General features: G+C 44.5%; 1 protein-coding gene across 1 annotated transcript; it reads right to left on the bottom strand.

The window, feature by feature from the left end:
* Positions 1–418: 418 nt before the first annotated feature.
* GEM (GTP binding protein overexpressed in skeletal muscle) lies at positions 419–12,765 on the bottom strand. Its single transcript, XM_036830815.1, has 5 exons — positions 12,627–12,765; positions 10,890–11,229; positions 4,561–4,637; positions 3,569–3,773; positions 419–2,071 (listed from the first exon to the last, which is right to left on the bottom strand). The coding sequence occupies exons 2-5, from the start codon at positions 11,218–11,220 to the stop codon at positions 1,794–1,796; spliced, it is 891 nt and encodes a 296-aa protein (XP_036686710.1). The 5' UTR covers positions 11,221–11,229; positions 12,627–12,765; the 3' UTR covers positions 419–1,793.
* Between the last annotated feature and the right edge of the window lie 261 nt (positions 12,766–13,026).

The raw sequence follows: 13,026 nt of genomic DNA, 5'->3' as shown, positions 1-13,026 counted from the left end.
GAGACACCTTGTAAAACTGTGTCACTTTGGGCAATATGCAAGATCCCTTGATTGTCACTACTAGTGTATGTCTGATTACAAACTCAGAAAGATAGGGAGTTGAGAGAGCAAGAGCGTGCTGGGGGTGGCCAGAGGGGTGAATGGGGAACAGCAGGAAGTCCCACCCTTGAAGCAGAAGGGCTACACAGCACCACTGGAAAGCAGCCACGTGTTAATGTCCAGCTGTAAAAATGTCAGGGAGGAGAATTTGGTTAAAAGCCTTGTCTGGCTAGAGCTCAGGCTGAAAATCAGCAGTTTCCTTTTTCTCCCCCTTAATCCTTTATAATTTCCTCTAATGCTTTACTCAAGCTTAGGACCATGAGCCTTTGGGAAGCAAAGCAAAGCCCATCTGTTGAGTCAGGAATTTGCCAGACCAAAGTAAAGGTCAATCTCGCTTTTACTGTAACTTGGCATTTACATGACCTCAAATACTTCCTAACTGTATCAGCCAAAAATCACTTTACATTTTTGTGAATCACATGTCAAAGGAGATATGTCAGGGATACTCTTTAAAACAGATAATGACTGGGCTCTTGCCAATGAAGAGAAGAAATAAAATAATACGTATGTTTCTTTATAATGTGCTTGCTCTAGAAGCTACATCAAAATGATCATAATCATCTTGAGTCGGGAGGAAAAACATTTAGGAATGCCTTTCTTTTCAAAGATTTTATTTATTTTATTATAAGACATATAGGTAAAAACTTGAATATTCTGAAAAAGATAGAAAATGGTAATAAAATGGGCATTTTTCTTATTAAGAAACATGTTCATAAATATGCTTTATCAAATGTTAAAATGGTTGTTATTTTGCAAAATAATAATAAATAGAGCAGAGCTGTGGCATAAAAGGGTCAACCCAAAATGCTGGAAGTATTTATGTTTTGTGTTTTATAAAACTTCAGACTTTCGATTATATTTAAAAATTTGGTATTTTGCACTCCAGTTTCTCAATAATTTAGATTTTAAAAATATTTTTTTATGATGGCCCTACGATTTTAAAAATAATGCAACATAAAACGTGGTTTGACTAAATAGAATTTGATTAAAATAATTTTCCTTTAAATAAAAAATTAGAAGACAACAGTAGTAAAGATATAATTTTTGAACCCATTAGTGGTACATGTAGCAGTTCCCAATTCTATAGACTTCTGGATCTCTGACTGTGGGCACTGAACAAAAATTGTTTACTAAGCTTTAGTTTCCAGCAAGTCCATCATGTCTTTTCACAGCTTCATGGAGCAATAACAGTGATGATCGTGATGAACCCAGTTCTGCAGTCCTAGCTCCACAAATATAAGGTACAGAGAAAGAAGTTCTCCCTCCTTTGAAAAATTCCTTTGATGGCTTTCCTATATTTGTTTATGACCCACTGATTGGCCTCAAATTCACATAACAGAACACCAGGCAAAATTTGAATAATGAAAAATCTTGTCTAGGCATCATTTTGCAGGCTTCAATTCTCTACTAGCCAAAGGAGAGAGGAAACATATGTGAATACCAACCATGTCCCCTAATGAGTCTTGGGTGTTCAAGTAGCAAAGGTCAGGCTTTTCCTTAAATAAATACTGAGTCTTCACAAAGCTCTTTCATTTCTCATGCATTTTGTTGCCCATCAGCCTAGCACGTTAGTTCCCAGCTACCAATAGGGGAAGCCACATCTAACAATACTTAAGAATCCAATCTAATATAGATTATGGGTCCCAATGGCCTTCAGTGATGTCCAGTGGGGGACATTGGCTGACTCCGGGTGCCTAGAGCACAGAGAGGTCATGGCAGGATTTGGACTTGAGCTTGAAGGCCATGTTCTTGTTGTTTTTGGCCACGATCTTGCCCCAGAAGCGCCTGGCTTTCCTGGGGATGCTCTCCCTCCTCTTCTGGTAGGCCAGCCGCCGCTCATTCTTTTCCTTGCTGTCCCGCCGGAGGCGGACCTGCCTCACAATGCCTTCAAACAGCTCCTTGACGTTGTGCTGGACAGCTGCGGAGGTCTCGATGAACTTGCAGTCGAACACCACGGCACACGCTCTCCCTTCTGGTGGGGAAAGGAGGGGAGAAGAAAATCAGGGGGGCTGCAGAATATGACCCTACACACACAGAAAGCCAAGCTGGATGAGTGCTAATTTTAAATGGTCCTCGAGGGAACTCTAAGTCAGTCATATATGCGACGGATACAGGAGGCCACTGGGATACCTGTCCTCCCAGGGCTTAAATAGAAGGAAAGACTCTCACACGAAGATTCCTGGAAACAGGAGAGATGGGCTTTAGATCTGGCCCACCAAATTCACTGTGTGAAAGTCCAATTTCATCAAATATCGTAATATTAATTAGTCAAAGCCTTAGCCTTAATTTATTCCCATAAGGAACTGGGTTGAATACTTTATAAACATTTTTTTAATGTTTACAACAATCTTTAAGAATACATTATCCCTTTCAGATAGGTGATGAGACTGGAGGGGAGAGAGGTGGTCCTTTAAAAACTTGAGGCAGTTCACATAGCCTGTAAGTGGCAGGTGTGAATCCAGGCCTGCTTCACTCTCAAGTTCATGTTCTTTACTCTTTCTCCTGAGTCAGTTTCCTGAATTGAAAATAAGAATCTGACCATTTGACTTTCCTCTCTGAAAAAAAATTTTTTAAGCTTTGATGAGATATTTTGAAAAAAATTGGAGAATTTCGCACAGTGCAATACAATTACAGCAAACTATCCAAACAAGCTTTTCTGAAAGTCTCATTCTCGAATGTTCTACTGTGTTCAATGACCAGGTGTCCAAGTTTTGGTTTGGAAAAAAATGACTACTGTAGACAGTCATTTCCTAAGAGTAAGACATTCCCAAGCTGGTTGGGTCTGTTAAGTATTCAACAGGGTTCTTTTCTCCTGGGTGGAGCCTGGCAATGCAGTATTTTATTTTCCTACCATTGTACCAAATCTGTATTAGGCCAATAAAATTTTAAGGGCCCCCAAAGGCATTTGGGCGCCAACTCAAAAAATAGGAATTATCGCTGAACCAAGTACGACAAAGGATACGTGACACCATCAGACTGATGCCTTAACTGAAACTTAGGAAGCAAAGGGTAAGGGCTGGGAGGGTGTTTCTAGGGTCTACAGGAACTAGAGGCAACCAGAGTAGAATTCTTAATCTCAGTGAGACTCTCACAGTGCCCCTAAATCAAAGTTCCCGTCCTTCTTGCTTGAAGATGCTACTTTCACTTCCCAGGACTCTTGAGATCTCCCTGGAGAATAGAAAGGATGAGGAGAAAAGGCTGGGGACTGCCAGTAAACCCCTGAGCATGACCTCTTCCCTAAAGGAATTCCAGGGAAAGCCTTGGGGATAGGGAGACTGGAATCCTGCAGGTAGAACAGATGATCTGCTGGGAACATGGGCACCTTAGAGAGTATGCATAAAACTCCATGTGGCATTTTAATAAGCCCCTGGTTCCAGCTTCATGAAAGAGGAAGGAAAGAACAACTGTTGGAAGGAAAATGCAGGTGACCCAGAGACAGTTTCTATGGTATTGGCACCACTCCTCTCACCTGATACAGACACTTCCCGGCACCGCACCAGGTCACTTTTATTGCCAACCAGAATTATAGGAATGTCCTCTGTCTGCCGGGCCCTGCGGAGCTGGATTCGAAGCTCAGATGCCTTCTCAAAGCTGGCTCGGTCCGTGATGGAGTAGACAATCAGGTAGGCATCCCCGACTTGCATGCAGTGGTCCTGGAGCCACTCATTCTCCCCCTGATGAAATGAGATCTCCCATGAGCTCAGATTTGCCCGGTAAATGAGGTGTTAGTTTGAAAGAGACAATGTGTTTATCCTAAAGTACCCTTGCTGATATGAGAAAGGAAGAAAACTTATTCCAACTCTCCAAAAGGCTTCAGTCTTCCATGCCTACAAGATGTCTGTGGCTGTAAAGACTCCTAGCTCAGACAGCACTGATGCCAAAAAGTTTTACTTTATGATTCCTCCTACAGCTTGAGTTGATAAATTATACAAAGAGTCTGCCAAACAATATTTCCAATTTTATTTAAGCTACCAAATATGAGTCTTTCCTGGCTCCCATAAAACTCTTTTGCCCCTAAGTGATAAAATTAAGAATCCTTTTGTTAGCATAGGAGGGTTCTTAATAAACAGAAGGTCTAGCAAATAGGCTCAGAAACCCCAAAACTTTAAAAAGCAAATGTTGAAAACTAGTAGTGAGAGTGTCAGCTTCATATAATATGGTTTTATGTAGTTTAAAATTATCATCCATACTTACTGGCACTTTCCCTAAAACAAATACACTTTTTTGTATTCTTGAATAGAACTAAGGGCAAATCACTGCAACTTGCTTGTTATTCAAAGCTCATTTATGAACGACTTGTTCCTTAGAACAGTTTCATTCTTCAGAAGTAAATGCTTTTAATCAAGAAAATGAGTCCACCTCATCTGGAACATCAAAAAGGGCAATGTCACCCTTGCCCTAAACAGCCTGTTGGAAGGCAGGCCCTGAAGGAATTTACAGAGAGCTACAGGCTCTGCATACCTTATTTTCCCACATGTCCAGGAGTATAATTGTTGCACTTTCCCCATCAACAATCAGTGTTCGCTCATATGTATCTTCTGGAAAAGAAAGAACAGTGATCCTGGAGGCAGGCAAATAGGCAACACTTTTCTGTAAAGGGGTGTAGAAAATTATGCCAGAAAATAAACTTACTAAATATGCAATTAATTATGTAAATATACAGAGTAAACTGTGTAAATATTCACACAGGCAAATTATTTTTTTAATCACCTTCAACAACATTCTACGTATACTCCTCCAGTATTCTGCTTAGTAATAAGCAGAACACCTAAATCTTCTGAACATGTATCACTAAATGCTTGAAATGAAAGGCATGGCATTTGTTTTCATCATTCCTATACCTTTTATATAGTAAAACCATTTAGGAGAATAAACTCACTTTACTGCTTTTGACTCAGAATCCATGGACGGTGCCATGAGAAACACTAACTGCCCAGCAGAACTGTAAACCCAGCTCATAAGCCTTCCATGGAAACCCACTGCACCTTCCAGTGGGGTGATTACTGAACATTCACTGGCCATTTCAGGAGCTTTCAGCTCAGAGACATTTCTCCTCTTTTGAGATGTGCAAGAAAAAAATCTTGAAACTATCCCTGCTTTGGTGAAGTTTTCTTCGTTAAAAAAAAAAGACAGTTCCCTAGGAATAAACAGGCTTGTTTTTCCATCTTAAGTAGAACAGAAGTGCAGTCTCCAGCTCTACTTAGTAATGGAAACTTTCCTCCCTGCACTTGAGCCCAGATTGAGTGCAAGCGAAGGGTGAATGCAGTACAAAGGGCCAGAGCAGCTCCAGCCCAGAAAAATCAGTGGGAGAGGGCAGAGGGGGGATTAACTGAGTTAGCTGGGATTTTTGCAAGAGAGATTCCCATCAATTCCACACAATTGAACCCATACCCACTCTATTTTCACAATGAGGTTTCCTGTTTTGAATTTTATCATTTGAGAATTATGATCTTCATAATGATTTTTGGACATTTTTCTTGCTGTTCCTTTTGCCTGGAATCTGTTCTCTCAAATATCGAAAAAGCTTGTTCCCTTATCTCTTTCTGAGGGATGTGCTCCCTGACCATCTATTTAAAATTCCATCGCCTCTCTGCTACCAATAATCCTTACTCCCGTCCTTGTTTCATTTTTCTTCATTGTGCTGATTGCCATCTAACATGAATCCATTTAACTTACTTATTTTATTATTTTCTGTCCCTCTCGCCTTCCAGAATGTTAAGGCAGAGACTTGCATCTATGCTGCTTACTGCTATTTCCCCCAGCACCCAGGACAGCACCTGGTAGATTGCAGGTGCTCAGTAAATACTTATCAAATGAATGAATAAATGATAAATATAGCATTGTGGCTTGTGAGCACAAGCAAACCTGAATTCAAATCTGGGTGCCATCTCTTATTAACTATTTGGCTCAGGACTGCTTACTTAAGTTCTCTGAGCCTCAGTTTCTTCATATGTGAAATGGGATTGATAACAGTATCCACACCTCAGGGCTGTGACAATTACATATATTAAGCCTGGGCACAAAGTAGAAATGCAATAAATGTTAGCTGTTATCATCATTTCTTCAGATGGAGGAAGTTGGCTCTTGCCATACTTGCCGTTCCCTACTATAGGTAAATCCTAGCTTAAGAGCCCTGCATTGTAGGAACCAGGACATTTCCTGTTTCATAATAGTGAGGGGTTTATAAAAAGCAATGCTCCTGGTTCAATGTTTCTTCCTCTAGGAATTAGAATCAGGAGAGGGAAAGAAAAGAAAATATGGACAAATGAGAATAAAATTAGCCAGGAATGGCTCTGTCTTTCTGTCAGTTTTCCCATCTCTTTAGGTGTCATTCTTCTAAATGATGTTAACAGTTTCCCACTGGGGGATTTTAAATCTATTATTCCCATCATGTTTGCCATCCACAATATGTATCATGAATGGGATCGCAGTGGAATGTCTAATTTGGCTTACTGGAGAGTAGGGCCTCATGACCTCAACAGGCAAATTTATACAACCAGGTGCAAAGCATCAAAGCTTGAGCAGCACAGATGGGAGTAGAGGGGCGGGGGAGCTGACTACCCCTTACCACCTCAGAGTTTTTCTCTTTTCTCTGAAAGACCTCCCTGCACTCAGAAAACTCAAAAAAGCACTTTCTCTGCCCTCAGCTCATCACTCACCACGCAACAATAGGCACAAGAGATTCATGTGAATCCTTAGTAGTTCAGACAGAAACATACTGTATCCCAATAGCTAAGGGGAAAAGCAAACTCAAACTTTCTCTTGGTTTACGAGGTACCAGAAGAAGTCTAGAGAAAAAGTGGACTAAAGATTCCAGCTGCAAAAGTAAGGCCAAACTGCTTTGCTGTTCTGGAAAGTTCCCGACAGGATCATTCTGACTGGACTTACCTCTGGCTGAAAGTCATTGTGCTGGAAACCCAAAAGCCTAAAGCAATACACCTCCGCCCTGCTTGGTGCATATGCCCTGCACCTGGGCTTATGTGTCACCTCTGGCCACATGCCCCAAGGATTTCTCACTCAAAGCATCCTGCTTGAGAGCCTTCTGCAACCAGGAGAGGACCTGCTTGCAACCGAAGCTCTATTTTCTCTTCCTCCCTTAGTCCCCACCTTTCAGCCTTTTCAAGGGTTAACTGGGTGAGAAGAGGGGAAATAAAAGAATATAAAATTCTAGAAGAGTCCTTTGAAATTTGCCCTGGGCTAAGGTGTATGGAGAAAGGGTTAAGGCCTATTGGCTTATAAGGCTTTTCAGTAACCTGGTCTGGGGAGTCCTCATTTTTCCGGTCCTCTCCATGAAAGCCACGGGTGTGTACTCACACCCTGCGTAGCAAGAGAGATCATCCTGAGGTGCGGGATGGAGTTTGTCGTCTGAGGCCGTTTTTCCTGGACTAGCACACCTCGATTTGTCTGTCTGCATTTGACCCCCACTGTGCTTGGAGGACCATCCTGCTCAAGACTGGCTCAAGTGCTGTGTGTGAACCTGCCCCAGAGTTCTCTTACCCGCTGGAACCGGCTAAGGCAGCCCCTCGAAAGTTCTGAGGATCCAGCATCCCTCTCCCCTCAAAAAACGCTCAACTGCTTTCAGAGCACAGAGGATCCCAAGGAACCCTAAAGGAACTCCTGCTTAGGAATACTGGCCTCTCCTCTAGTGGCTCACGTCTCCTCTGCACATATCACAGGGCCCCAGCCAAGAGGGACCAAAGTGGATGAGGACTTCAAGCAATGAAAGGTCCACTTGTGGAAGATAAGCCCAAGGAAAGGAAACAACAGATTCAGAATCAGCTCTAACGAATGTTCACTCAGTACTTACTATGTGCCAGGCACTATGCTATCACCTGTTATCCTCTTAATACACTTTGAAGTAGTTATTGTTCCTATTTTACTAAGAAGGAAGCTTAAGGAGGGTAAGTTTCTTGTCTCCAGAGCACCTAGCTAAGTCAGTGTCAAAACTGGGGTCCAAACTCACATCATCAGGCTGCGAGTCCGGTGCTCTCTCCTGTACGCCCTGCGCACACGTGCAATGCCTTCCACCTACCTCAGGGCTTCCAGATCTTAGTGGTCCTTAGGGCCCAGCTCAGAGACCACCACTTCCATGAACCCTTTTCTGATTTTCACAGCCGGAAGTAATATTTATTTTCTCCTCTGAATTCCCACAGCACTGCCCTTGTACCTCTTTAAAGACACTTATCGCATCCTATCGATTTATATCTGATCTCTACTGCATATACTGTAAGCATCTTTAAGGAAGAAGCCCCATGACTCTTTGTATGTCCTCATAGTGTCACATCAAGCTCCACGGTATAGGTTCAGTAAGTGTTTAGGGATGAATGGATGGATGGATGAATGAATGAACGGCATTAAGTGAGCACAGAGAGTCATAAGATTATTGCAATATAATCTTAACAACATCCATCTTTATTTGGAGAAATGATGATGAGAGTATTGTGTAGTTTTTTTCTTATGGTTAATGCTGAAAAAAGAACAATGCAGTGAAATGCCATGGAAAACCCTCTCCTTGGGAAACATAAAGCCAACTAGTGATTCCAACAGCCACCTATACGTAAGGGCTGTAACCCTAGACAGTATAAATTTAGTTACTCAAATAGGACACGTTAGGTAGGATGAGTCAGCTGAGAAGCTTCTTGTTGCCCAAGATTCCCTCTTTGAGGAGGTATGGAAAGGATTCTCTCTACCAACTGCCCCCTCTCCCTATTAAACAAAGAAGCTTCCCAGATACAGAAGCCTGCCTTCCCAAGTTTCAGGGATGGGTCAATCTTCTTAATACTCTATGCCTATGGGGATACCGCCCTCTGGATAGATACCACTGCACTCTAATGGACAAACATTTTTGAAAGTCTGCTATCCACCAACTGTTTCAATTCCTCCCTCCTAAAGAAACAAACCAAAACTCTTGGTTGGTCTCTTCTTTATATCAGTCTCCAAAGCACTTTATTGTTACTTCTTCAGGTATTCATATGATTTTATCCTGCTCTGAATTATAGCCACTGACACTTAGCTCCTTCCTAAGAGGGTATGTATGGTGTACCTCGTTCATCACTGGGTGCCCCAGAGCCTAGCATGGAATGAGGCACGTGGTCGGTACCCAGCCCGATGTGCTACAGTACGTAACAGCATTTGGATGCTAAATCCAGGGGCTGCTGAAAACAGCGAAAGAACACAGGATTTAGGTTCAACCACAACTAGTTTTGAATCCTGTCCAGACCATGGACTAGCTTTTTCACCCTGGGAAAGTCACTTGACTTCATAAGCTTCCATTTCTTCACCTGTAAAATAGGGATATTAATACCAAATTGGTTCAATTTTCCTAAGTATTATCAAAATACTTGTGGGAAGTACTTAGCACAGTGCCTGGCACATAGCAAGTTCCCTATCAATGACAGAAGGAGAACACCACCAAACTAACATTATAAAACCCTGAGTTCTAATTCCAGCTGTCCCAGTGGGTGATTCTAGGAAAGTCCCTAAGACTCAGTTTACTCATATGAGTACAGGAATAATGTCAGGACCAAAATAAACAGTAGCAAATATAAGGCTCCCAATAAAGTGCGTGTCCCACTGCAAATGCACATTCTAGATAGTAGTTCCTCCTCCCTTTCTCCTATAGTGACACTCACCCACAGGCCTTTACATAAAAAGAGATACTGACCCTCTTTCTCCCTTGAAATGGGGTTTAGCTATCATCCCTGAGATTTCAGGAGTGAGGAGAGAAATCAATGTTCCATCAATGAGTCATCATTTAAAGCCAGTTCGGAGCTGCCTCATGAAGCAGTGAACTCCCGGACAATGGAAGAATAAACGTTTAGTAGAAATGGGCTGACAGGAGTGAGGAAGGAGTAGGATTTCTATGCATGAAGTAGAGGGCAGAACCGAGTCATCACTAAGACATCTTCCTACTCCGGAAGTCTGTGATTCAGCTGTGAGTTGCAACTGAGCATACAGACAGACCACGCCACTGGGACAAGCACTGGAAGGTTCTTCCTTCATTTCCACAGCTGCAAACCGGGACACACAGCGACCCTGGCTTTGTCTAAGACGGGAGCCGCGGCTGAAAGACGCTGTATGAAAACCATCGACTATTAGGATCCTCATCTCACTTCCCAGAACGTAGTGCTATGCTTTACACGTATTTGAGGACTACGTGAATTTCTGACATTGTGTCACCTCAAATGAGTTTTGGACATCAAGGCTTAAATAATAAATATTTTAAATGGGATTGTACAGGGAAAGTTGTCTTGAAAACCTGTCAGACTCTGTACAAGTATATGTATCATCCTTGTTGTATTTCAGTATTTTTTTTAAATGTGCTATTTAAAATACAGATCTTAAATGATTTTATACCCTCAAAAGCCTCTAATACTGCAATAAACAAACTAACGAATTCATCCTAACAGTTTTTCAAATCGGTTTGGTTTTAGGTACCACCATGGAAAAAGGCTGCGTCTACACTCAGTTCTTGAAAGGTCCAGGTCAGAAATGGCAAAAGCCAGAGGTGGGGTCCTGACCCTCCGGCTCTGCCCTCTATAATCCGTCTCCCCAGTCCCTTTAGAGCTGGAATCTAAGAAATTGCCTTTCTGGCCCAGGTTCTATCTACGAGCATTTTCATGTTCTTGTCCCAGGAGCTTATGCCAGCGCTTCTGTGGGGACTCAGCTCCCGAGCCAGAGCCAAGAATGCATACTCGCAGTTCCCGACTCTGCAGGTAAATGACCCACCTACTTGCTCTTTCTGCTGGACCACTGCTGACCACAGGAGCCCGCGGGGCTGGTCCACCTACCTCCCAGCATTTCGCAGTCACTATCCATGCTGTCGTGCACGCCCGCAAAGATGCTGGCCAGCGTGGACTTGCCCACCCCCTGCTCCCCTATGAGGACCACCCGGTAGTAGGTGTTCCCCGACTCGGAGGAGATGACTGAGTCCGTGGAGTCGGAGGACCAGCTCCGGCGGCAGTGGTCCTCGGGGGTAGCAGAGTGACGGTTGCGCTGGCTGTACTGGTGGGGCTCTTTCTGGACCATCAGATGCCTGCCATCGGCTGGGACGCTCCAGCGCTGCTGCTGTGGCTGCATGCCCACAGTGCCCTGGCGCATGGTGACATTATTCAGAGTCATCGTTGGGTCCTAGAGAGCAAAGCAGCCCAGGTGTTAGCATTAGGAAGCACGAGTGAGAGCTCAGGGGGCTTAAACACAGGCATCAGTGATGTTTTATTAAATGCGGTGAGACCCAAGTAACCCTAACACAAGGAACACCAATGAAGCAGTCAACAGGCTTTCAACCGAACACACACACACACACACACACACACACACACTGTTACCAGCTCCTCGGGCAGATTGTCATTTGCAAAGAGGAAAAAATACCATTAATATCGCCCACTGCCCTGGGGCTTCCTCCATCTTCAAAGAAGCCTTGGGATTCCCCACTCAGAGCTGGCACAGAGGCAGCCAGAAGGAACCAACAGCCTCCAGAGATGGCTTGAAAAGCAACAAGTTAATGCAGCTGGGGACCAGCTGGCCAGGTTAGCTGCTCTTGTCTAAACATGGCTCTTAATTGCACCAGCATCCAGTGGGCCTCAGTGGGAAACACGTGACAATGACATCACTCCCCCTGGCTGGACTGGACAAGCGATTATTGGAACTTCCATGTTTAGTAAAGTTGCCCTGATGTTCCCCAACTGCCTGAATTAGCTATTATTTGAGGGGGGGAAAGAATTTGTTTGAGGTTTATGCCTCAGCTCTGCCCTCCTGCCCACGGATATCACATTTAAAATATCCCAGCCCCATGCCTTGTCGTTCTGGCAGGGAAATTGACCCCTCAGGTTCAGACCCGTCAAATTCGCAGAGAAAATGCTTCACTCTGATTAAACCATGTCCGCTTCAAGAGTTCTTTAATTCAACTCAGATTTCCACCTTTTTGAAGCAAATCAGGTCAAAGACTCTCCCCAAAGACATTCAACAACTTTGCTACAACTTTCCCTTTCTCAAGACTCCCCCCCCTCCCGCCCCCCTTGCACGGAAGTCTGTACTCCCAGGCTCCTTGAGATAAAGTAGAAGCATTCTTATTTGAATCAGCAAGATCCACTCGGGAGAGCGAGAAATGCACAGACCCTCCCCTTCCCACGCTCACCCCCACGCTCCACACCCCAACCCGTCGATGACCCTAAGCACGACCCTGACCGCGATGATCAGCCGGGTTTTTTAATCTCACAAGCAGCGCCCCCGTTGGCCGACTTGAATTCAAACAACCAGAGCCTGACGGCTGCCCTCTGACCACAGCCTGTAGGAAGAGGTGGCCCTCTTCCTGAACTGAAGCAAGGAACCTGCTGATGACAGATGGCATCCTTTGCACCTTAAACTTTGCCCCCGACCTGGAAAAACACAGCGCGGAGAGCACGTTCCTTAGGCTCTTTTCTCAACTTAGAAAGTTCTGCGGGCTGGGAACGCCCACCCCTTCCCCAACCAGCACCCCCCCACCCCTCTCCAAAGTCGGGAGGGCCCCCGCGGGCCTCCTGGCTTACTTGGGCGTCCGAGGGTCGGTGAGCGCTGTGCTGCTGGGACCGCCAAGCGCAGGGTGCTCGCGCGTTGCCGCCGTTTGTGCCTCCGCCCGAGCCCGCCGCCCGCAGCCGCCGCGGCCCCGCGGTTTATACCGGCCCGGCCGACCCGCGCCGGGGCTTTTCCGTGACGTCAGCGCCCCCGCCGGGAGGGGCCGGCTCTGCAGCAAACCCGGACTTGCAGCCACTTCACTAAATCAGTTACTCGCCATCATGTGACCCCACTCTCCCCTTTTAAAAAATAACGACAGTTCAATCCCGGGCTCCTTTATTTTGTTTTGTTTTATTTTATTTTATTTTTACCAGGTGGACACGGGAAGGTGAGAAAATACGCTAAGTGCCACATAATCGCGCTTCCCAGGAAAAC

This window comes from Balaenoptera musculus, chromosome 17, assembly GCF_009873245.2.
Source record: "Balaenoptera musculus isolate JJ_BM4_2016_0621 chromosome 17, mBalMus1.pri.v3, whole genome shotgun sequence".
Classification (NCBI taxonomy): domain Eukaryota; kingdom Metazoa; phylum Chordata; class Mammalia; order Artiodactyla; family Balaenopteridae; genus Balaenoptera; species Balaenoptera musculus.
Note: the sequence above shows the minus strand (reverse complement) of the source record. Positions and strands in the feature narration are given on the sequence as shown.